Source organism: Battus philenor, unplaced genomic scaffold (assembly GCF_028537555.1).
Source record: "Battus philenor isolate CCGP_79_NKW_IND1 unplaced genomic scaffold, ilBatPhil1.0.hap1 SCAF_1, whole genome shotgun sequence".
In the NCBI taxonomy this organism is placed as follows: domain Eukaryota; kingdom Metazoa; phylum Arthropoda; class Insecta; order Lepidoptera; family Papilionidae; genus Battus; species Battus philenor.
The window spans coordinates 830,445-855,961 of NW_027181661.1; the positions used below are offsets into that span (position 1 = coordinate 830,445).

At 36.3% G+C, this 25,517-nt stretch overlaps 2 protein-coding genes across 3 annotated transcripts in view; both read right to left on the reverse strand.

Moving 5' to 3' along the window:
- Positions 1-860: 860 nt before the first annotated feature.
- LOC137933223 (uncharacterized) lies at positions 861-14,927 on the reverse strand. 2 transcript variants are annotated; one of them, XM_068777082.1, is made up of 7 exons: positions 14,901-14,927; positions 7,067-7,139; positions 5,679-5,771; positions 5,369-5,452; positions 3,040-3,236; positions 2,204-2,317; positions 861-1,237 (listed from the first exon to the last, which is right to left on the reverse strand). In XM_068777082.1, the coding sequence occupies exons 1-7, from the start codon at positions 14,910-14,912 to the stop codon at positions 1,133-1,135; spliced, it is 678 nt and encodes a 225-aa protein (XP_068633183.1). In that variant the 5' UTR covers positions 14,913-14,927; the 3' UTR covers positions 861-1,132. The 2 variants fall into 2 exon arrangements, with proteins under 2 accessions (XP_068633183.1, XP_068633192.1); XM_068777091.1 differs by lacking the exon at positions 5,369-5,452.
- Positions 14,928-15,824: 897 nt separating this feature from the next.
- The window catches only part of sowah (sosondowah), a 106,844-nt gene continuing 97,151 nt past the window's right edge, over positions 15,825-25,517 (reverse strand). Inside the window, exon 6 of the mRNA XM_068766812.1 lies at positions 15,825-15,944. Coding sequence (XP_068622913.1) covers positions 15,825-15,944 — 120 coding nt within the window. The remainder of the gene's footprint in view (positions 15,945-25,517) is intronic.

Below are 25,517 nucleotides of genomic sequence, written 5' to 3' on the forward strand. Positions count from 1 at the left end.
AGATGTGATAAGATATCTATGGTAGGTGTTATTGTAATAGAAGATATCAATATAGGCAGATATTTTAAAAAAAACTGTAAGATTTGCTTATAAACTTCAAATTTCCATATTCAGTAGTCAGTCATATATCTAATAGAGTTTTTCGGAATGTAGAAGAAATGTAGTAAAGCTTCCACCAGAGGGCGTTCATCAAAATCAGATTTTTTGAAAATGCTTCAACGGGAAAAAATCCCTAATTTGTGGTATCTTTCTCCTTCTGTAAAGATGGTGTTGATGCGCTGCCCGAATCAAACGACTTCCTATCTGTCAAAATAGTTGGTGTCCCTGCTCGTTACGAGCATTTCTTCTAGCTACATAGGTGACCTTAGTTCTTGTTCTAAGAACTATTAATTTGTTCATCTTTCAACTATTGCAATAAACATTTTTGACCACAAAGGTTCCCTCTGTCTCCTATCTGTTTCTGTCTTCAATTTTAACCTTATATCTACTCTCAGGGTCATGATCACTATTCAACTGTTAGATGTTCATTTCTGCACACAGACCTTGCCTATAGATATACTCCTAGATCATTTTCACTCCAGGACCCCATGGCTCGCTTATTCCACTTTATCTTTTACCTTCTTTCGTCTCTGTATCTCTTCATTTGTGATAAGATCTCGTTGAAAAATGCTATTTATATGGTTCGTTTGAACTGTAAGGTTTAAAGCGAGATATAATAAATCCTACAACTATGTTTAGGACATATATAACCTATTTGATTGTTATCTCAAATAAAAATTTAAAAAGTGAGTTAAAATTTTGATGTATAATTCAAAATTAAGCTTCCACGAATCGGCATCAAGCCATCGTTTCGTATATTATTAGAAAAGTATATATATATATCTTATATACTAGTGATAATTGTTTTTCAGAGCGAATTTAAGTATGAGTTTTACATTGGAATGTATAGATGGCGTTGTTAAAATCCCGTGGATGTATGTAATACTATCAATTCTTACTATATCTAGATTCATATACGCTAATTGTGAGCTATGCTTTTCTATCCTTTTAACACATATTAATACTTAAAGTATTATTTGAATGGATTCAGCGGTTATGTTTGTTTGATGTAGATCCCTTGGAGGGGGCGTGGTTATGTGCAGTGGGAGGCGCGCTGCTGTCGCCAGGCAGAGTGGAAGCCTGCTGCCGAATCCGAGTCCGAATCGCCCTCCTCGCAGACACCTATTTGGGCCCGGGGCTGTGAAAGTGGAATGATTAATATTTAGAATTATATCTAATGTATAAAATTCTCGTGTCACGGTGTTCGAACTTGAACTCCTCTGATTGATTTTTACCAAATTTTACATGCGTATTTAGTAAGTCTGAGAATCGGCTACTATCTATTTTCCATACCCCTAAGTGGTAAGGGGTATGGAAAATAGATAGTAGCCGAACCACCCCTAAATTTTTTTTATTTTTTAGACATTTTTTTTAGTTTTTTTTTTTATTTTATGATGATACAGCATACAAAAATGCATACAACTCTAAATTTTCACGCCTCTAAGATTAACCCTTATTTTTTATTTGTTAATTAAAAACTTTAATTTTTTTTGCAAAACAACGTTTGCGGGATCAGCTAGTATATATATATATATATATATATATATATATATTTATAAATATATACATGTATGTATATATTTATAACTATATATATAAGCATACATTCTTTTCTATATTTCAGACGTAAGACATCCTCTGCTGGACATATGTATGTCTAGCGGTGGATGTGCTGGTGATATTTGTGTTTATATATATATATATAAACACAAATACCACCGTTAATTCAGTCAACACATATTTCACCCCTCCACGAGGCATCCTCAGAAGTAATGTTACACCGACCAGTGCTAAACACCAAGAAGTCTCGGTGTAACTTGTTGAGTGAATTAACGGTGGTAGTTGTTTTTCGCATTGTTTGCCGCACGCGCATTTATCAGCGGGCTGGCGGGCGGTGCACTTAATTGCACGACTACTGCTGCATAGCGGAAGTAGCTATATATTAGTCGCTTTCTTACTTAGGATGGACTTAATCAGGAATATTCAGTACAAGTGTCTATAGGGGGTGATTTTAGGGAATTGTATAGTGGTGTCTATTGGAAGGTGAATCTTGGGAACTGTCCAGTGGAAGAGATTCATTGGTTTTATTCCATATGGTGTGTACCTGGTCGGGCGTGGAGGGCGTGCTGCGACTATGTGCGCCCACCCCGCGCCTCCCGCTGGCGCCCCGACGACGCACCTTGCTGCTCAAAGGCGGCGGCATCAGCTTATCGTCCTTCTGAATACATTCATACATCTCCATTAAAATTATTTTAATATTCTTTATAGTACACGATAAGATACATAATATACAGATACAATAATATACAGAAAAGTACAATGGGCGGCCTTATCACACAAGGCAATCTCTTACAGACAACCATAGTAAGGAAAAAGATAAAAGTATTTATAAAGGGTAGTTCACGTGTACAAAAAAAATACATATTCACAAACAAATGAACATAAACATACATACATACGTATATATCATATATACTTATAATAAAAAAGGTTTAATACATATTACAAATATAAAACAATAATACATAAAAACATCTAACTGTTATACTAAACTGTAATGAGATTTACATTTATTCTTTCGAATTATCTTCGAAACGTGAAGACATTGTTATAGTGTACATTTAAATATATTAATACGCATATTACGGGATCCTTTACTGTATGCAATACTGCCGGGTTCGAAATATTGATATCCTAGAACAACGTGAGAATGGATACATCGATGGGAGTGAGAGAACCTTGGAAGAACTGCAGCCACATATATCGAAGTCACACTGGTAAAAACTGTGGGTTGCTCGGACTGCGAAAAGTGGCGAAGTATTTTTGCAAACGAACTGGGCAAAAATATGTAATATATACATATATATATATGCATGGGTCTGTGTGTTCGCATGTGTTTATTGATACCTCTCTCTAAATCGGGGGAGTGCTGAAGGGTACCTGAATGTTGTCAGCGGAGCCCCAGGACTTGTGCAGGTGGTCGGAGTCGTCCGAGCGCCTCTCCGCGTCCCGGTCGCGCATTTTCGGTACGTACGCGGATGAGCGAGTCGCGCCTACGCCCAGGAAGTTGCTGAACGCCTCCGTCGTCTTCTTAACGCGCACATTCAACGAACCGATGCGCAGGAAACTCTCCTTCTCTAAAATCGAAACCTTTATTTAAATTGACATTTATATGAACAATTGAATCTTCTGGTCTGTTCGGACTACCGATCTCCGAACTCGACAGTTGCTTTTTTACATGTAATTCAACAATTTTCGATAAAAACATTGTTATATCAACAACGTAAATGAACCAATAAACCAAGTTCAGCGAATTATGATCAATTAAACACTACTGAATGCTATTGAACTTTATTATATATGCATACACTAAGATTCTTGTAGAATTTGTTAAATTTTTAAAGACGAAATAAAGGCGTTATAAGTTTATTTTTATTTGTTGCATTTAACACGTGTATGTCTATGTTTTTTATTGTGAATAATTCGAACAAAGATACGTCTAGTCTTTCGCTTCTTAGTATTTAGTTTTCAACCGATCTGTACGCTTTTAACACTTATACAATGAAACATTGTAATAAAAATAATAATAATTCTAATTCTCAGTTACTTCCATTTCACTATCTGTGCTCTCAAAGGTCAGGTTTTAGTACAATGTCTCATTTTAACAATAGTTTTATTATGTACAGTTTTAATTTTCCTAAAAAATTAAATGCGTAAACATAATGTGAACATGTTTTTTTTTATTATTTACCCCAACCTATAGCCACCACTTACATCGCAAAAATTGGTGTATTCTATACAAAGAATTAAAATAATTATCAAAGGAAGCAAATGAAAGTTGTTTTAGCTGTTCCTAATAGATATCGGACTCTTTGTATTTCGTGCGACAGAGATAACGCTCTACGAAGCCGAAATTAGCCGATTGTCTCTTTTCAAAGGTCGATGTGCCATATTTGTTGCCGGGTTTTGTAAGTGTATTGTGTGTGTGAAGAGGACTATTCGGCGGTCAGGGGAGAGTCGAGGACTCCCTTTACTAACCACCGTGCTGTACCAGTGTCATGTGTGCATGATCCGTGCTTGTGATGGTGCATCGCGTCCGCCAGGGGCCATATTTGGGTTGTGAGGGGGAAAAAGGAAATTTAAATTACTAATTTACTGGATTTATCAGTAGTAATATATCGATACTTACATGTGTCGATCGTTTTTATTTTCAAAATTAGAAGGAAATTAAAAAAAAAAAATTTCGTTTTTTTATGTTTGCCGGTGTTATATGCAGTAGTTAATTGAGATTTAAAAAATATCCTTTCGCAGGGTACATAAATACCGACAATGTTAAATTATATTCACGAAAAGACAGGGAAGGCGAGAGGTCTCCAAAACGGAGGTCGTAAAAAAGGCATTATTTACCGCTAGAAATACAAATTTTAAATCCTACCATTCAATGTGTGTTTAAAACGCAAACTAGATTAGCCGAAGAAACTGTAACCTGTTCGGCTTTTGAATTGGCACATCGACGCTTTTAACCAAAAGCAAATTGTTTGAAACGAAATAATTGAAATCACAGTTGGCGGTTTTTTTTTAAGGTACGGATCAAGATTAAGATGTTTTTACTACTCTCACCGGACGGGGATACGTTCAGAGAATGTATCCGACTAAAGCAAGTGTTTGCTATCAGGCTTTAGATTGAAGAGAGAGGGGAGAGATCTCGAAGCGGGAATCAAGGAACTGACTGCGGAATTGGAAGGGTCCGAGTTGGCGCTACATTTAGGGGCGCGGTAGGAGCGGAAGTGATCTATGTGACATCGCTTAGACAACTTAAGGCACTCCCTGTAGTTCACCGGGTGTATTCGTGCCGGTTACGTGTATCAGCTGATTTCGTATCGAGTATTATTCGGGTCTAATCGGCCTGGTGCACGGGTCTACGGCCTCGTGGTCACCCTCCATCTATATTTTCAGTGATCAAAATTTTGTACGAGTTGTCACAGCATTATCTGGTTATGTGATCGAAAAACCCAAAAGTTCTCTTTGTGCGCTGTTTGAAGGAGCAGTTCACTACATACAGAAAGAAGAAACACACAGTGAAACAAAACCCATATTTTCATATAAAAACATTAAATATATGAAAAAGAATGTTGTTTAAGCGTAAGCAAAACAGTGCAGAGTGTATAAAAGTTTAAATGTAATAAGATTAAATATGAAATCCTCCTCGATTACAATACCCCAATAGTTCGGACGCACACACACACATATATATATTGACCTTCCTTACTTGCGTATGACGGCAAAGTGTATGCGTTTACTCTTATAGCCGGCGGTGACGTCACCGGGCGTGTTACATTGTATCGTGTGGGCTCTGCAAAACATCCGATAAGTTGGCAACACTTAAAATTTTTAAATATAGAACACTTCAATGCTGCCAATTGTTCAACCTCATCACCACCGCTGCGAGCGGTATGGGTCCGCCATGATAACAAGTGGCGCGAAATTAATGTCGTAATTTGAAGGTGACTTGATTTTTACAAATGGCGCGAAATGTCACAGTTGTTCTTGGACATTTACTTTATTAAGTATCTACTTACTTCGATATGATCCGGGCGAAAGTGAAGTGTCCATATGAACCAAATACTGCCTGGGTTTCCTGCCGGACCAATCTCGAACGTTCGGGTCGGCATCTGAAATCAATTATACAAATATCTAACTAATGAATCGTAAACTATATATATATATATATATATATATATATATATATATGATTGCTTGTGCTCACAAACAAGCGTACAGAGGTTGGACAGTAGCATCCTCAGCGTACCATAATACCACACTGCGATCGCCAACCAGCCATGTCGATTATGTTATGCCTCTAAGATATCTTTAGGGAAGGCCCTGTCTTGCAAGTCCGCTGAAAGAGGCTTGTAGCCAAAAACCAGTTTTTGACCAGACTTTGTCCAAGTGGCATTTTCTAACTCTGCTGGTACGTGGCTGCAGAGCACAAGGGTCGCCTAGCCTGAGGTCTCTTAAAGAAAGATAAGCTCGAGGCCTCCAGGCGGCTCCTACGGGTCTTGGGCTCAGGCTGCCACATACACTATTTCACCGTTTTGGGATAACATTGAATACTTAGATCGCTTGAGCGGGCGCTCCTTGGATTTGGGCGGACTCTTCAAGGACTTTGCGGACACATTCTGAAATTTCTATTGGATATCTATGGTGGAGACCTATGCCTAGCAAGGACGTCGCATAGTTTAAATTATGATAATAAAGGTCTAATATATCACTGTCTTCATTACCCTTCTGCAAGTGAATTGCGAGCGATAGTTGTAGTGGACAAAGACATATAATGATCATTCTGTGCTTCACTGGTAGGTTCACAATCGTTCTACGAACCATGGAGAAGAGTATGGTCAAGATATATCCACGAGATCGCAGCAGAAATGAAGAAATAGTAAAACGAGTGACTGGCATACTTATTTTAACGCCATCTAGTTAAAATTCATCTAACTCAAACAACAGTTTACTTATAAAAGTGCTCTCTGTCTCCGCCAGATGGCGTGCTAACTCATTGAACTTTCATTTTCTTTATATCAAGTAATTAAAACTATGTTGGTAATACCTTTACTCTCTCTTGGCTGCATAATATTAGAAACTCTTATATATGCAACTGTGTGTGGTTATACAATAGAAAACATATGTAATTTTACTGAAATTATTTTAAGTTGGGGTATGCAATTATAGGGGAACTCAATCTTATTCCCGTTTCTGTATCTAAACAAATAAATTTAAGTAATATGTTCAAATTGATTACATTATGACAGATTGCTACATTTATAGCATCAACCATGGTCACCTCGACCCCACCACTATACATACATACACATACACAAAGGTCCAAATTTAAGGCTCACGACGACACAAGTTTAGTTGACAACTTTGTGTCACTAAATTTTGAGTGATATAGGTAAAGCTGACTTACCATAGACATCAATGAGTAGCTTATAAACATTTTCATTCCGGAACTGCATAGCGATATGCAGTGGTGTGTAGCCCTGGAATTATAAATATATATTCACACACACTGATTTATTTACACACTCGATTAAAAAGCTGGAAGAACATCTATATGCAGTCACCATGCACAGATGTACTCATAGAGAAGGTGTTAAGGGAGAAAGTGAGAGGGAAAGAGAAAGAAAGAGTAGGTGACAGAGAGGGGAAGGTTTGAAAGTCGTTTTGATGAGGTCTAAGCTTCAGAGAACAAATCAAATTAGTGTACAATGAAATTTCAGTTCATAAATAGAACACATATAAAAATTCAAATTTGGAATAAAAAGAAATTGTACAAGTTTATTACGGACTGGCACCAAAATGCCATTGTCAGTAGATACGTCAGTGATATCTGACAGTTGTCGGGTTTGATTCAAATTGAGAATTTCGATTGTAATTAACGCTATCGGTTGGTTTTCTTTATAAAATAGACCAATTTACCAACACATCTTTAGACAAACTGATCGACGGTTTGTTTACTTATTTATACCTTGGGGTTTACGGTATTCCCTCAATTGTGTTTTTTTATCTGTATAGATAGGTTTCTGCAAGACACTTTCAAAATTAGAATTAAAGAAATATAGATTAGTGCTAGGATGAAAAAATCGTGTAAAGTATTTTTATACTTATTGGTCAACTACGTTATTTAAAACTTGTATAAAATAGAATTGTGTATATTTTATTTCAATATTCAACGTCTACCATCGTTAAATATAACTAAAATTCAAAATATGTTTTTGGAAAATTTATATATATATTTATATATAACCTAACATTACAAATAAACTATTCATCAATAAAGTAAATATAGTTTTATCATACACCAATACCTCGCTTTGCGTCGTCTCGATTTCCGTTTACGCGACTTACTTAGTAATAATTTCCACTGTGCGTCGTTGATTTTCAAATTTACGTTGTTTTGAATTTGAGTCTTTAAATGTTATGCTATAGAAAATCTTAATTCACTTAGCGTCGTGTTTTTTTGGAACGTAACCACGACGCAAAGTGAGGTATTGGTGTACGTCTAATATTCCCGAATTTTTTCGCTCACGTTATTGCACATTACAGTGTTTAAGTCTCTTTAACTATTTACTTAAATCGTAAATAAAATTTAAATATAAGTTCAAGTTATTTTTTTTTAAATCGTCGGCTGTTTTTAACAACGCCCTAACAAAGTCCAGCACGTGGTCATCATAGACGAGCAGTTTCTCGAGTCTGTGACCTTTCTTCTGCGGATCTCTTCATCTCAGCAAAACCTCGAGCATGCCCACCAGTGGTCTACGGTTGACCTTGAGCTATCGTGAACGACCACGTCTCGTATCCATTGACGTTACTCTTCAGACATTTACATTATTTCTAAAGTTTTTTCGCTTCTGAACGTAAAATAAAGAGCATAAAAAAATCGATATATATATCTGATTTCATTTTAACCAATAAATGTCGTATCTTATACGTTCATATATGTGTTTATAGGCCGTGCGGTGTTCATAGCTAGTTCTCAATAAATTCGCGTTCAAAATAAAAGAAATGAAGAAGGTACGTCCCACATGTTTGCATACGTTGATACTATCTCAAACGCATAAAATATATTATAGACGCGCTTGCGTCTGTTACGATTAGGCTGTGCGTACACTAAAGTGGTACGAAAATATTAATTTTAATATACTGACTATTTATATTTTATATTTGCGGAAGATCTTGGGACCAGCGAGAAATCAAGACGGATCTTGGAGGCTCCGAAAGAATGCCGAAATTGAGACTTTAGTAGCACAGCCAAATATCATTGGCGAATATAAAGCTCAACGAATCCGCTGGCTTGGTCACTTGGAGCGAATGGGATCGGATCGGAGCGTGAAGGTAGCGTACCTGGAAAAACCGAGGGGTCGAAGACCAGTGGGTAGACCCAGGTATCGCTGAATCGATCGCGTTGAGGCAGACTTGCGCGAATTGAATGTCAACCAATGGCAGACGATGGCGCAAGATAGAGGAAAGTGGAAGTCTCTCGCTTCGGAGGCCAAGACCCACTTTGGGTCACTGAGCTAGCGGAGTAGTAGTAGTAGATTATTTATATATATATCATCATCCCCCTACAGGCAGTTTTATTGTTAAGGGTTTGCCAGAAAGTACAAACTTAAAAGCTTAGAAATATAAAATTAGTTATAGTTGTTACCTTATAACTATCTCACTGAGAACATATAATGATTTATAGTCAAACAATGAAAAAACAAAAATAAAAACATTACCATACAAGGATCAAAGACTATGGTTTATATATTTATATTATGGTTTAAACTGCATTGTATGTACTCAATAATTTCGAACGAAATTGCTTTTTAAAAGATACGAGAGAGCACTAGAATATATCAATATCACTAACATATCAATTATGGAGGTCATGTATATGTTATATATATGTTACTGGTTTAGATGCTTCTTTATGTTAATTTGATATGATATTACTGCTAGTATTAATGTAAGATTTTAATTTATTTAATATTATTATACACTTTATATAATTAAATAATGACATCTTGTATAATAATGTAATCTTAGAATAAATTCGTTTTCTTATCACTAAAACCTTTTATACTATAGTAGTCGTTTTAGTCTAGACGCTCACTGCATAGGTGTCGCAAAAGATATATATGGTGGATATACCATATTCGCCACGGTTGGCTTTCGCAGTATATGTTACGCAGAGGATGCTTCTGCCCATATTCTCGAAATTTGATGACCTGTGGCAATCCTATATAATTGATGCACAAAGTGTGAATTATAAATAAGACTGTATTAATGCAATCGAACCAGAGACCTATGATCTCAAGACACAGTTCTTATCGAATTTATTACTCTATAGGAGCTATATTACGTCACTGCCACCAGCGAATCAAACTCGGGGGTTCCCGTACAGCTCTGTATATTTCCGTCGGACGAAAGAGACAGCGCTCTACAATATTCTCGACTTGTGATTGGCTGATGGTTTTTATTGGTTGTATATTATTTTCATAGTCTTAAGAATTGATATAAATATGAGCTAATTTTGATCAACATACACGCATCTAGTTCACGGACCCTTCCGCTCCGTGAACTCAGTACCGATGATGCTGTAAAAGCCTTAGGGATAACAGCATTAACATCTTCAGAAACAATAGAATAGACAATAGATCACCATACACATTTCGTCAAGGGTGATCAGGAGAGGTCCGTGTGGCTCCCTTCAGTCAATTCATAATACTATATACACCTACATGGGTAAAGTCCTTCGTGCAAACATCATCGTTGTAATTGGAAAAGGATCTGCCTGAGTATATTTTAGCTCCAGGACCTCTGTTTCCGTGAGCTCAATTTCAACGAAGCTGCACAAAGCATATTTAGGCTAGCAAAACATAACACACAGTAAATGCAATATACAACAGACTTCTGCTTTGGACTTCATGTTGTCATTACTTCCAAGACCTGGCTGGCATAACCATCATCATTTCAGTTGTAAAATCTCTCCACCTTTAGAGTGGAAGTAATATGGTCGATCATCTTGTCTCGGATGGCGGCCACATCAACATGATCCTATCAGCTGGACAATGTTAGTTATTTTCGTACTTTCATAAAAGTTGTCCAAAAAATATGAATTTAAAAAGAGTAAAAAGAATTGACACGAATGACACATGTCAAAACTATTGACACGTGTCATTACTGTCAACTGTCAAAATAAAAACAAAGCTCGAATAATTTGTTTATACCGCCCTAAAGGTGTCAAATGAATATATCACAAGAGAGTGCTCGTATAACAGGCAACTACATTCTCATTATTACAAATCACTGTATTCTATTTTAATTCTGAACATTTCTAACAAAGTATTAAAGAAACAATACGCATACATTGCCTTCATTTTAATCAATAAACGTCGAATCCTATATGGCCATTTATATTAAAGAAGCATCGCTTAAAATAAGGACAGAGTTATACAGGGTGATTGGTTATTGATGTAAAAGCTTTACAGGAATGAAGGTATAGCTTATTTGTTAATCAATGTATGGTACATACTATCGAAGTATCAATCAAAAAGTTCCAGAACAGAGTTACTGGCCAGTAGCATTCAAATGAAATAAAAAAAACATATTCCTATAAGCTTTATGCTGACAAATGAGCTATATATTCACCCCTATAAAGATTAAAGCTGTAAACAATCACCCTGTATATGCGAACTGTAAACAAACATGCTTAAAAATATCTTTGAAGATGAGGGGCATTGTCGATCACGCGTGGGTTTACCCATAGCACCTTCTTTGGCTTTCGCTGTAGTGAGGCAGTGTAAAAACTATTTATATAGTCAGTATAAAAACATTGCAATATCTGCTGCATGTTTCATCACTCCGATATTAAACCTTAAAGTCGTATGATATATGAAAACCACAGATTAAAAATAAAACTAGTATACTGGTAAGTTTAGTCTGTGATGCATGCGTACGTGTGCGTCTATCCTTATATGTGGATCGCTCGAATCATACCTCGCATCTGCCACCTTTATATCGTTTCGAATATTTATATCGAATAATATTCCGGATATTAATATTAGAATCGGAATATCACGCCGAATATTACAATGTGACAGATGTAACCGAATCCGAAATTTCTTACTTCGATAGATTGTTACAAACGTATCTCTGTTTGGCATTTTTTTTTAATACGTCATTACGTACGTATTCCACGATGAGTCTCTGGCAATTGGCAACAATTTTTATAATCATGATTGTTTATTCAACCGTAATTGTAATATGACTTTTGAAATCTTTGAGAAGTGATTGCTCAATGGTAGTGTAGTAGTGTGTGTGCAATGTGCCTGATCACCCACACCAGGAAAGAAGCAAAATACATCTAATGTTTTTTTTTTTTAAACGTACCCCTGTTTTGTTTGGTACAGGGCCTTTATTTACAAATAATTTTTTCATGGTTTTATCTTTATTCTAAACTCACTTTCATTCTTCTCAATTTCTTTTATTCTTTCCTTTTATCCTTCACAATATCTTGCAATTTTTTTTTATTCTTTCATTCCTTCTTGCTTTCATCGCCTTCCTTTCCTTATCTTTTTTACTCTTAGGTGGCTAGGTACAATTTTATTTCTAATCTTTATTTTATTCTCACATTTTTTATCCATATATCTAATGTTCAACAGTGGACGTCTTCTTGTTGAAATAATGATGAAAGATATTAATTTATTGTCAATAGTATGTATCTATTTAGATCCAATGATCAAATATCACATCAAACCTGAAGTCATTATAAACACGAATAAATATATTTAGAGTATCTGTTTCTAATACTAAATTTACCCCTTGTTGCAATGAATGAATTTAATTTTTTTTTTTAATTTTTGTCTGTCTGTCAGTCTGTTTGTCCAGGCTAATATTTGGAATGGCTGAACCGATTTTAACTTATACCGGCAGGTAGCTGATGTATTAGGGCGTAACTTGGCTATATTTATTTTGGAAAAATTCTTAAACGAAAACAAAAACTACCTATTTTTTTATTAAACTACTAATAAATAAATTTATAATAATCACTGTTAAATAGATACTGAACTATGCAGCTGCCAAACGTAAATATAAATTTGTAGCGTATGTGTACTTTTATTTTAGACAAATTCTTAAATGAAAACAAAAAAAAACAATATATTTTTTGTTAAATTCCATGCGAAAGATGCCGCGATCACAGTTATAAATAAACTACATGTTACAATCAACGACATATTAAACTAAAACATTTCAATCGAATGCAAGAAATATTAAATCTCAGAGCCTTCAATTATAGTTCTACTAGCTGATCCCGCAAACGTTGTTTTGCAAAAAAATATTAAAGTTTTTAATTAACAAATGTAAGACAAGGGTTGATCATAGAGGGGTGAAAATTTAGGTTTGTATGTATTTTTGTATGCTGTATCATAATAAAATAAAAACCAAAAAAATTATCTAAAAAATTAAAAATAAAATTTAGGGGTGGACCACCCTTATCACTTAGGGGTATGGAAAATAGATAGTAGCCGATTCTCAGACATACTGAATACGCATGTAAAATTTGGTTAAAATCGGTCAAGCCGTTTCGGGGGAGTTCAAGTTCGAACACCGTGACATGAGAATTTTATATATTAGATTACTTTTTAGATAGTTATTAAAAATATACAAAAGGATTTACACGGCGACTCTTTATAAATAAATTTAACCTCGTTTTCGCAGGTTCGAATTGAATTTAAGGACCGCAATCGATTCGACTGCCCAGTATAGAGCCTATTTTTAAAATAGCCTTACAAAACTTAATCCGACATTATTAAATGGAATCAGGCGTTACTTCGCGGAAGTCCATCCTAAGTAAGAAAAGGACCAATATTTAGCCACTTCCGCGCATGCAGTGGTAGTCGTGCACTCTGTGTTTGGCACTAATCGGTGTAACATAACTCCTGAAGATGCCCCGTGGAGGGGTGCAACACGTGTTGAGTGATTTGGTGGTGGCGGTTGTGTGATTCGCATTGTTTGCCGCATGCGCATTTATCAGCGGGCTGGCGGGCGGTGCATTTCATTGCACGACTACCACTGCATGTGCGGAAGTGGCTAAATATTGGTCCTTTTCTTACTTAATTCGACAGTGTTAATTTCTATCAATATAGATTTAGTGTAATTGCGAAAGTATGAATTCCTATGCAATACACAGGATGTTCTTTTACTAATGCAAATAAATGTAAGAAACCGTAAATAAAATATAATGTAAATCCTGGATCCTGTAGAGAAGGCGATGTAAGAAAGGAAAGATAAAAGGAATGCGAGATATTGTAAAGAGAGGATAAGAGAAATGAACAGAAGACATTAAGAAGTATGAGAGGGAAGCATGACAATAATAATATTCGTGGAAAATAAGACATCCACAGATACGGGCGCCACATAAAAATACACAGGTGTTTGGTCATAGGTGTGATAGCTTCAAAAAGGATGAATGTATATACCTATTTATAATTATCCCTGTATCTATACGGACAGATAGATAACAATAATTAAATTTTATCTCTACAAATTATAATTTTGAACAAGTTTTTTCTTACAATATTATCATTACCTTATTTTTAACGTATTTATTTACACTTTTTTGTACACAATAGATATTAATTTAAAAAAGAAAAAAAACAAGAGGCAGTCTTATCGCTCGTGTTGATCTCTATCAGACACAACCTTTGGATGGAGATGAGAGACATAAAGGAGAGGGCAGTTTAGGGTGTACATACATACAAATACATACATACATACTTATATATACATATATACGTGAGGAAGGTATTACACACAAATACGAATAAATAACAGATGCTACACAATATGCTATTATAGAAGCCAAAAAAGTGTTCTATCGCCATTTTTTAAATGCTGACAGCGATTTAGCGCATCTTATTGGTTCTGGTAGCTCATTCCATAACCTGACAGCGAGAACATTGAAAGATTTCTCCAAAAATATAATAGAATAAGCAGGCATATATACGTTATGACATATATCTGAAACCATTGATTTTTGACAGGATGTACTGTTCTTTAATTGACAGCAAATGAGCTATTCACTCCTTAAAAGCATTTACATCTATAACCAATTATCCTTTATAATTTGCCTCGATGCCTCTGTGACATGTGGCGCCTTTTAAACCACATGTCAGAGACATTCGTATCTGTTAGAACTGATGTACTTGTTGAAAAAAGACTGTACAAGTAGTCAAACTATAAAATTTACTCACCCCATTCTGCATCCGTCGATATCGACACCGAACGCCACATGAAAGTGTGCAATGAAATGTTAACTGCCGGCGTAAAAGAGGCAAAATAGCCCCGGGGGGAGCTAAACTTGATTGGACATTAAAACTTCTAGGTAAAACGTCGTCGAGTGCAAAGTTACGACACGTATTAATGTAAACACCTAATTAGCGCGGCGATCTGTTAAAAGAATCGATTTAAATCGACTCTCTTGTATCGATATTACATTAATCGTATTTAAATTTAATCGAGAACAACAGACCATTGATCATATAATGACATATACAAGTCCTACTGTTGGTCATAAATATTTCAGCTTTAAAATGTCTATTATTACATACATATACTTCCCTCATAAGGACAAATAGACCATGTATATTTTTGAATCAAAAATCAACTATCTGTATGACATAATTTACTAATATCACATGTGCATATATAAAAAAATATATATTGAAATCTCTTATAACAACGCCTTTCAGATTAAAAACTTAATATCTGGCTAGTAGTGTTCTAAAAGACCAGAGAACAGCCTTCAAGAAACTGACTTTTTTAAATTTCATAATCATTTTCACATATGCTACTGTGTATGCCTTCTTTTTCTTTTCAGCCGATGGACGCCCATTGCAAGGAATGGGTCTCATCCAACGATTTCTCGCGACATTAACAGTGTCTTTGGTCTACCAAGTGTGGGCCTACCCACGCCGCGTCTACCGGCTTGTGGTCGCCACTGAAGAACCTTTAGGTCCCATCGGTCTACTGCCATCGGACAAGCAATTCTTCGAGCTACCTCGGTAATATTAGTTCTTGGATCTTCTCATTTCTGATTCAATCTTACTGTGGTTAACTATTATAAATTCCACAAGACTATAGTGGTTCTGTATTTCAACTAGTAAAATCTGTTCAGATCAAACGCAGCGTTTCAGTTGATCACTCACCGAACGCTCGTTGACGAGCTGACGAGCGATGCCGGCCAGTAGCTTCACCAAGTTTTCATCACCACGCTTGCACGCCCAATGCATTGCCGTCTGCAAAACAAAATGACACGAATTAGTAGGAATCATACTAAGACGACTAAAAGTGATAAAAAAATATTCTAATGATGTGGACAGATGACTTTGGAGTTAGTCAATCATTTGAGCTGTGGTGGTAGCCAACTTTAAAAGGTGAAGTAAAGAGGATAATACATGCTATTGTTTAAACCTTTCGCTGCGGAGCGCCTAAAAATGATTTATTCTCTCAGTAGCCGGCGCGATAGTAGATTGTCACAAGAAGCGTATGCGCAGCTGTCGCGTTGATGACAAATAGACTAATGACCATGATCATGCAATTATTGATACGAAAATGTGAAACAATGTACGCTGTTCACTGAGATAAAGCGCCTATAGCTGGGCGCCATAAGGCGCTGTTTGCTGAGATAAAGCGCCTATAGACGAGCGCCAGAAAGCAATGTTCGCTATGAGAAAGCGCCTAAAGCCGAGCGCTGAGATAAGGCGTCTATAGCCGAGAAGGCACTGTTCACTGAGGTAAAGTCTCTATAGTCGAGCGCCAGAAGGCGCTGTTCGTTAAGATAAAGCGTCTATAGCCGGGCGCCAAAAGGCGCTGTTTGCTGAGATAAAGTGTCTATAGCCGAGCGTCAGCATGCGCTGTTCGCTGAGGGAGAGCGTCTATAGCCGAGCGCCAAAAGGCGCTGTTCGCAGCGAAAGGGTTAAGCTATTATATATCGGGTAACTGTCGTTCAGCTGTTCGACTCAGCTAGGGACTTTACGCGGGAATATGTAGTCCGAACTGCCTTCCTAGACGATGGTAGCTCCCTGTGGGGACAATAATGCCGATGATTTTGATTTTAAACTCTTTCTACTTGACAGCTGACGCGCCGGCCGTACGATTCGTGACAGCTACCTAAAAAAAAACTGTCGAAACGCAAATAAACAAACACGAACGCGAAATATTCAAGTCCACAAGCGAAACACGTTCCTATCACGAAATGATTTTAATAGGACGTCCGACAAATTACATGATTGGCTGCCTTTTATTTTCATATATGTAAAACACTTGATGGACAATATAATTCTCTAATGATAGCTCTTTGCGATCGGAACATATTAGAATGATTTGCATTCAGATTAAAGATTATATTTTTTGAAGTTGGGCGCCATTAGCCGAGTTATAGGAATTAGCTCGCGTTCAGCAGCGGTCGTTATAATTTAGGAAAACGCTATATAGCAGGCGATGCGTAATTCACCCGGACCGGTCGCAAGTTCTTAACTTTAATAATAATACGCGTAACATTATTATATTATTTAAGTTATGGACGCTATGAAATTGCCGACACTTTGTGGAATTAGATTTTGGTCCATTAACCGTTTATGCGGTGGAGAAAATGCGCTCGACCTTCAATACATTACCTTGATACTGTGATATAGACATAAGACAATAAAATTGGGAAATTATTACGTAAGAAAATGCCAATACAGTAAATAAAACACGTAAATTTAAAACTGTAAAATATCAATCTAGGAAAAACGGTGAAGTAGAAGATTCAAGGAATAAATAAGACATTGTGACGTATATAAAAAGAATGAGTGAGATATACTAACAAGTGAAATAATAAAAAAAAGAATAACAAAATATAATAATGAATTTAAGTAACAAAATAAGTTATTATTGGTAAAAGTACATTAATTGTAAATTGTAAAGTAGCATTTCAGGAGGAACGGTGTAGGATAAGCAGCAGGAAATGAATAAGAATGGAAAATAATATGATGGATAAAAGAAGAATAAACGAGAGATATTAAGAACGAACGTGAATAAACGATTGAGTAAAAATTTTTCCTGTGAACCCAAGAGATGTACAAGAGTTCCTAAAACACACGCACATCTGAACTATTTCTCACCCTCATTTACAAACACATGTACAGATTACTATTTCTCTTTTTCATTTTTCGCACTCCTCACGCTCTAATTTTTCCATTACGCACATTCGGAGACTTATTCGCTGCTCTCTTTACCACTTTCTTTAATTTACTGTTTACAAGTTTTAAACACAAAGGTGGTTCGTAGAAAGAAAGTTGATTGGTCGTAGTGACAGCGGGTAGACCATATTGCGCGCAAAACATTTGACTATCGTGGCTTTAAGTTTTTGTAATAAATGTAAGGACGAAGCCTACGCCCGGCAGTTTTATTCCTATTGCTGAAATTTCGTTCTCTCTATCTTATGTATACGACGTGCTTTTGTTTTAAATAATATTTCAGTAACTTTTTATTAGCGTTTTCTTCTATCATCCTTCTCAAGTTCGTTAACTGTATCTTCTTTCATTATTTACATTCTCTTTTATTCCTTTTTCTTGATTCATTGTTATTTGATGAAAAATAATTAACAGTAATTTTTTTTTAATTTGTCGATTGTCAAATTCGGCGTCTGTTCGTTTTGCAGAGTAAACATTTAATATAACGTTATACTAAAAGCTTGTTACCTACCAATCGGAGCATCGACAAGGTGTAGGCGTGATCGTCGCTGATTCAGTGGGGTAGTTAGTGGCGGGCGGTCCCAAGTTCGACGTCGAACGGAGAAATATTGGCGCCGAGGGAAGCGCTGTTAATTTCGTGCGAGCTATAGTTGCTCGTGCGATTTTCCACGTATAACCGCTGGTTATATTAACTGCGGAAGCGGGAGCGATCGCACAAGACAGTGCCGGCTTATGGTAAATACGTAGAACTGTTTTAACATATTTCACTAAGAACACACTACTGCTAATACTACTCCGCTGGCTCAGTGACCCAATGTGGGTCTTGGCCTCCGAAGCGAGAGACTTCCACTTTCCTCTATCTTGCGCCATCGTCTGCCATTGGTTGACTTTCAATTCGCGCAAGTCTGCCTCGACGCAATCGATCCAGCGATACCTGGGTCTACCCACTGGTCTTCGACCCCTCGGTTTTTCCAGGTACGCTACCTTCACGCTCCGATTCCAGTCGCTCCAAGTGACCAAGCCAGCGGATTCGTTGAAATGGCGCTAATCAAAAATATACTAATATATAATACTAATTTACAGACGTTTTTTTTAAAACATTCTGTATGCCTTGTAATACGTGCTGCACAAAATAAATAGCGATCGTCTGCATCTTAATCTTTATTATGTTAACTAATAAAAAACGTTAAACAACAAAGTGGCACCATCGCCTCCATTAATGGCACATAAAAAAGCCTGCATGAGAGTTGACAAGGAGGTTATAACAAAAAATAAAGATTATATTAAAAAACCATAAGGTCAGGTATTATAATTGAAATTGTAAATTAGATGATATAAAAGTGTACATATGTGGCGAAGGAAGAGTCGATGCGTGTAAAGAATGTGAATGAAAAAAAGTGAACAAAAGAATATGTGATGTACGAAAGAGGATGTATCAATAGAAATTGTGACGAGAGAGGAGAACGAACATGAAATGGTAACAATGAAAAAAAATATTGTCAAATAAAATAGCTATCCCAAATACGATAGGGAGAATGGAGAGGACAAAAATAACGGGGCTCATATAAATATATATTCCGTTAAAGAAAAACTGACGTTTCCTGAACTGTCTTGTAAATATACATAATTAATTTTTACGAAAAAAAAAAACAAAAATAAAAAATAGTGATAATTATGGGCTACAGATATAGGTAGATAAATCATCAATCATTGAAAGCGAAACATTGTGCCATCAGAAACTGAGACTCGATGATTTTTTGGTGTAGCTGGTTATACCAATTGGTGTTCTATTAGAAGTAATAAAGACAAAACAAGAGTTAAAACGGACCGTAATAGAAACGTATCAGGTAAAAAGATGTATGTATGGAAATGTATGAGACAGTCCATTCGGTAGACCGTTCCGTCACCGACAGGAACCGGTCCGTACCGTATACGTAGCGGTGGCGGAATTTAGATGAGATTACTTTGCCGTAGCCTCCACGATCCGTGTCATGACGCGACGTCATTACGCGGTGTTTATAGGACTTGACTAAGGGAATTGTAATTGTCAGTCAAGAGTCGCAAAAACTCGTAAAATTTTACAAAAAAAAAAAATTGAAACTATTCTAGAAGTAAGCGTTATTATCTCAGACATTTGTCATCGACTGCTAAATGCAGGCTTCCCGCATAGTGTGGAAAACAGAAAGGCGTTGGAGCCTTAATATTTTGGAGTCAAAAATAGACATGGGAGCCCAACCTAGTACTTTCACACACAAGTATAACATCAACTTTCGCTCGATTCAGACCGCGATGTATTTAATTTTTAAGTCAAATACATCCAGTCGTGGAGTAATTTGAAATTTTCCTTCCGTGTAAACACGTCCTTAGTTTATTATCGCTAATTACTGAGATAGATTGTGCATTTACTGGTAATTTTTTTCAGTACTATAGTAATTTTTATGGATCCCGCTATCAGGGGCTTTTTCTCTGTATCGTATTTATGGGACAGGGCATTACAATCTTATTATTTTCTCAAGTAATCTTTTATTTCATTATTCATTCGTTGTATTTTGTTTCTTAGTCTTACGTTTACAATTTTCCTAACATTCCATACCATACTTTTCTTTTATGCGTCACCTCAATCCTCGTTCCTCAACTATTTAAAATACAGGTATTTATTACTTTTATTATTATTTACATTTTTGCGTAGTTTATTTACTTATTTGATTTCACATTTTAAAATTTTTGCTTACTTACATAACTTTCTGTTATATCTATTTCACATCAGGGTTTTACTTTTATTCATATTCCTTTAGTTTCTTACCTGATCTGTGTGTTATAGTATTTTTTATGGTTCCCGTTATTGAAGGTTATTCGTACTCTTAACTTATTTTTAGGTTAGGGACTTTTATTTCTTTTAAATAGTTTTTTCATATAGTATTTTTATTTCGCGCTCTTCAGTCGTTCCTCATATGATCTTTCATTATTTTATTATCTTTTTTTCTAAAGTTCTATCTTTTCCTTTAATTCGACCATTTATTCTTTTCCTCATATTTTAACTATTACAATTCTTATTTCAATTTACTTCTCACATTTGGTCTATTCTAGGTTTACTTTTTTTACAATATTGTTTTGTTTTCTTCTTAATTTATTTCATTTTATTTTTAAACCGTAACTGTTATTTCTATTTTTATCTGTTGTGTTATAGTACTAGTGTTCAGAATACGCCCCCGCTTTCTTATGAGATGTGTACACGGGCCGAGCTCGCCGCGGCCGTCCGTATAGGTGGAGGGCATTTTCGGTCCATGTATCGATGGGGTAGACTATTCTGTGTCCAATATGCGGGAGCTAAATTATAACTAGATAACTCGGCTCGATCGAATTAATCTCGGAAAATGTTATCAGCAAATATAAGCCGGATATCGTGATGTTTGTTTACCTTGTAACTGCGGAAGCGATCTGGGAAGTTAAACTTAGTATTGTTTGACGAAGTTTGAATTTCGAATTACAGTGCGGCAACTAGGTGCCGGTAGACACTCTTGGTAGACCAATGACTAGGTGATACCGACCGAGGAATAAGAAATGAGATCCGCAGAAAAACCAAGACGTAGCTCGAACAACTGTTCGTCGTGTCTTCGGTTTGTGGGGCACATTGCTCGTGCTGTCGATAACTGTTGGGGCAAGAAGGTTCATTTATGGCGTTCTCGATTCTGTTGACGCGGCATTTGTAAGCCCTCACCAGATGGATCGACGATATAGTTAACGTCGTTAGATAGTGGCGATCTTTGGGAGAGACCTTTGTTTTGCTTTGAGCGTCCATCATGAATATATATATATATATCAAGAAGACCGGAAAGTAATGTCGATTTCTCAAGTAAAATTCACACGACTACAGTTTTAACAAGTATTTATTTATAATCAACAATATATTCACCTTTATCAACAACCTTTTGTCATCTAGTATACAAATCAATGCCGGAGCGGTAACAGATCTATCTGTTTATCCGTATGTCGACAGAAACGACATTACTTTCCGGTCCCACTAATATGTATATATTCATTAGACTTAAGGGTTACCAATTACATCTTTTGTATTCGAATCGGGAATAATGACTTAGTAAGTGTTGAAGACACTGTACTTCGGTGCCTGTATATGATCAGGCATCGTTGTCGATTATTTTAAAACGGTGCAGGTATTTAAAAAGATGTTTTGATTTATATTGAAAAAATTTAGGAATGATTCTTATAGTGTGTGAGTATATAGTATGTTGTTGGTTTTGGAATGGATACCATTGATCGGCAATCGCAGTGTAAGGCGTCAGACCTTATGATTCTGAAATCTTTGAGATCTATACCCAGCAGTGTGACGTCATACCTGTTTTCGATTTTCAAAAACAATTATAAAAGTTCATATATGCTCAAAATAATTCTCTTATCCGTATCCCAGTACAAAGGTTTAATGTCCGAATAACGACACACGATTCCCAATTCGATTCCCGAGCGGCTTGTACTTAATGCGTATAACCGGATATACGTGATCGTAAAACGTAGTCTCACTATCTCTTTTTTAAATAACCGCTGCGAGAGAGAAAGATAAACCGTTTACCTTGAATGGGATTAATGGGCTGTTTTTTTTTTTAAGAAAACCGCTTCATTGACTCTCCTTTACTATTTTCGATGAATTCTATTTTTAAAAATTATTCAATGGCTGATGTAATTTCGTTATATATTGTTTAGTAATAGATGTAAAATCTTTGAAAGAATGAGAGTATTACGTATTTACAATAAACGTATGGTACTATATATCCGAATATCAGATTATTCATAAATAATAAATTACGTAATAAAACCAGTCTGAAAATTTGTAGAATAAAAATTAATTATTGTTCAATATTTGTCCCTGTAGACTTTGTACTATCAGAAATTATTGGCTTCTGGCATTGTTATAGAAAAAATAAATAGTTTGTTTCATTGATAACTTTATACAGGGTGATTGGATTAGCTGAAATATGGTCTATTCGTTCACCCCTTTAAAATTTTTTCGGCTATAAACATCACATCAAAGTGTGACCAAGTGATTTTTAGCTTTTAAAAACGGATCAATTCTAAGTTCATCTGCTACAAATCAAAATGCCGAAAGTCTTTCAAGTATTAAGACAATGCCTAGATCTTTCTCTCGAGGATCTTAATTTCTAGTTACTTTGTTTTTTCAACGACCTATGGAGTACGGTGGCTCGCCGATCAGGTATAAAAAGGGAAAACCTTTAAGGTTTCTTGGTACACCTTTAACTCAGTATCAGTAAATCGGTGTAAACTAAAGGCATCTTTGGCGCTCTACAGTTGACTACTAAACTATATAATACCACAAAGGTAAACAATAAATTTCTGAAAAAAAAACACATGTAAACTAAGTAAAATAAGTTAAAGATACTTACATACTGCGTCACACACGGTAGCGTAGAGTACATGCAAGAATAAAAACATTGATTAGTTAAAAATAACAAAAACAAACACATACACATTTGACCAAAAAACTACATTTATATATATTTCTACAATTATTAGTTTGTATATAGGTTGATACGTGTAAAAGCTATAAACGTATAGGTCGTTTACTGTCAACTAACATATTGAACACCCTTTATAAAACCCAATAATTTTACCACAAATATGATAAGTTTAGAATTTTAATTATAACTTTGTTTCTGCATTTTGTAGTCAGAAGTAATCGACTTGTCGCGTTACCATGCTTTAAAACTTTTGATGAACTGCTGGTGTCGCATATAGTCGAAGATTACTCAAGTCGAAGGCATCACGACCCTCAACAATGAGGATATCGGAGAGAATAGAGAGGCATGTATATGACTTCTGTATAACACTGTACAAATTTAAATAGGTCACATATAGGCATACACAGCCTTGATCATAATAATGCAAGTTTATATTTTTACGATAAATTAAAGAAACGGAAATATAATAATAAAATTACTGTATAAATTGATAAAAAATAGTAAACAATGGATGTTTTTATGTATATACAAAATTTTACATATAGTCTTATTGTGGAAAGGGTTATGAGAGGATGTAATATTTAAAAGTGTTTTTAATTGTACGTAGATTTCGTTTCAAATGGCATTTGCAGATTCTGTGGGTTTCCAAGGGGTTCTGCTGAACTCTTAGAGCGCTTCGGCGGACTCTCCATGAAGTGATCAGACTCAAGAGTAGAAGACCACCTCTTGGGCTGTCGCTTGTCGATAATACCCGTTTAATTTCGTCTCAGTTACCTGACTTACATCACTGCATCGGAAATCATTAACGCCGGAAGTGGCGGAAGACATTCCAGAAACATAAAAAAAGGACTAATATTTAGCCACTTCCGCACATGCAGTGGTAGTCGTGCAACGAAATGCACCGCCCGCTGATAAATGCGCATGCGGCAAACAATGCGAATTATACAACTACCACCGTTAAATCACTCAACACGTGTTTCACTCCTCCGCGGTGCATCTTCAGGAGTTATGTTACACCGATTAGTGCCGAACACAGAGTCAGGTAACGCCTGATTCCATTAAATATTCAAGGTCACCTAGTTAGCAATATAGAGGGCTATGCTTGGAGTATTGCTAAAAGATCAAATCATCGATTAGTGTCAAACACAGAGTGTTGTGTCTTAAACACTCTGTGTTGGCGGGCGGTGCACTTTGTTGCACGACTACCACTGCATGTGCGGAAGTGGCTAAATATTGGTACTTTTCTTACTTAGGATGGCTTCCGCAAAATAACGCATGATTCCATTAACATTTTTATCTAGAATAATTGGACGTTGGTGTTTCCTGTGATATACAAGATGACCTTGGCTCCGACTGCGGAATTTTCCATCAATCAGATCGCTTTAACTATACTTGCCATAAAGAAACCGAGAGGGGAATTCCCTCCGGCGTAACGAAGGGAACTCATTTAACGTCGCGCAAAGATCTTAATTAAAAGAATTTGTTTTCGGTACGAAGGAGGAGCGAAGAGACAGATCTAACTACCCGTTTCCGGGTAGGCGACCGAATTCGCTAATTTATTGCGCGCCCCGGTACTAAATTTAAAACGGGATTACGCGGTTCTCTCACAAAGCGCTGCTTTATAATTTGGCCCGCATAAATCTACGCCGGCTCGTCTCTAGCGTTCGAGACTAATTTAAAACATCGGGGCCACGCCCACGGACTGTCTCGCGGACCTCGGGGACCGCGACGCACACTGAGCGCTAAACACGCTAGAGTGACGCTAATCGACGACCGAACGCCGACACGTCCGAATACTACAGTCATTATCGTTGTTTTAGAACGGTCGCGCGAACATTTCGTCCGTCGGTTTTATTGTCAATAAAGCGATCCAGACTTCCGCTGCGAGGTGTGAATTGTCTGATCGTTTTATTTTAAACGCTTAAAGAGCAATGTTGTGTTTCAAAGCAACCGCCTAACCGTCTAACCGCCGCAAGGGTCTGCACTTTGTTAATAACGCATACGTACATACAAAACTAATTTTACACGTTTCAATTCCGCTCCTGTCAATGGGTGTTGTAAGGCAATTATAACTTCGGAAACCTAACTTTCCTGATAGGTTCTCAATAGAAACATGTCTAATTCACTACACTCTTGATATATC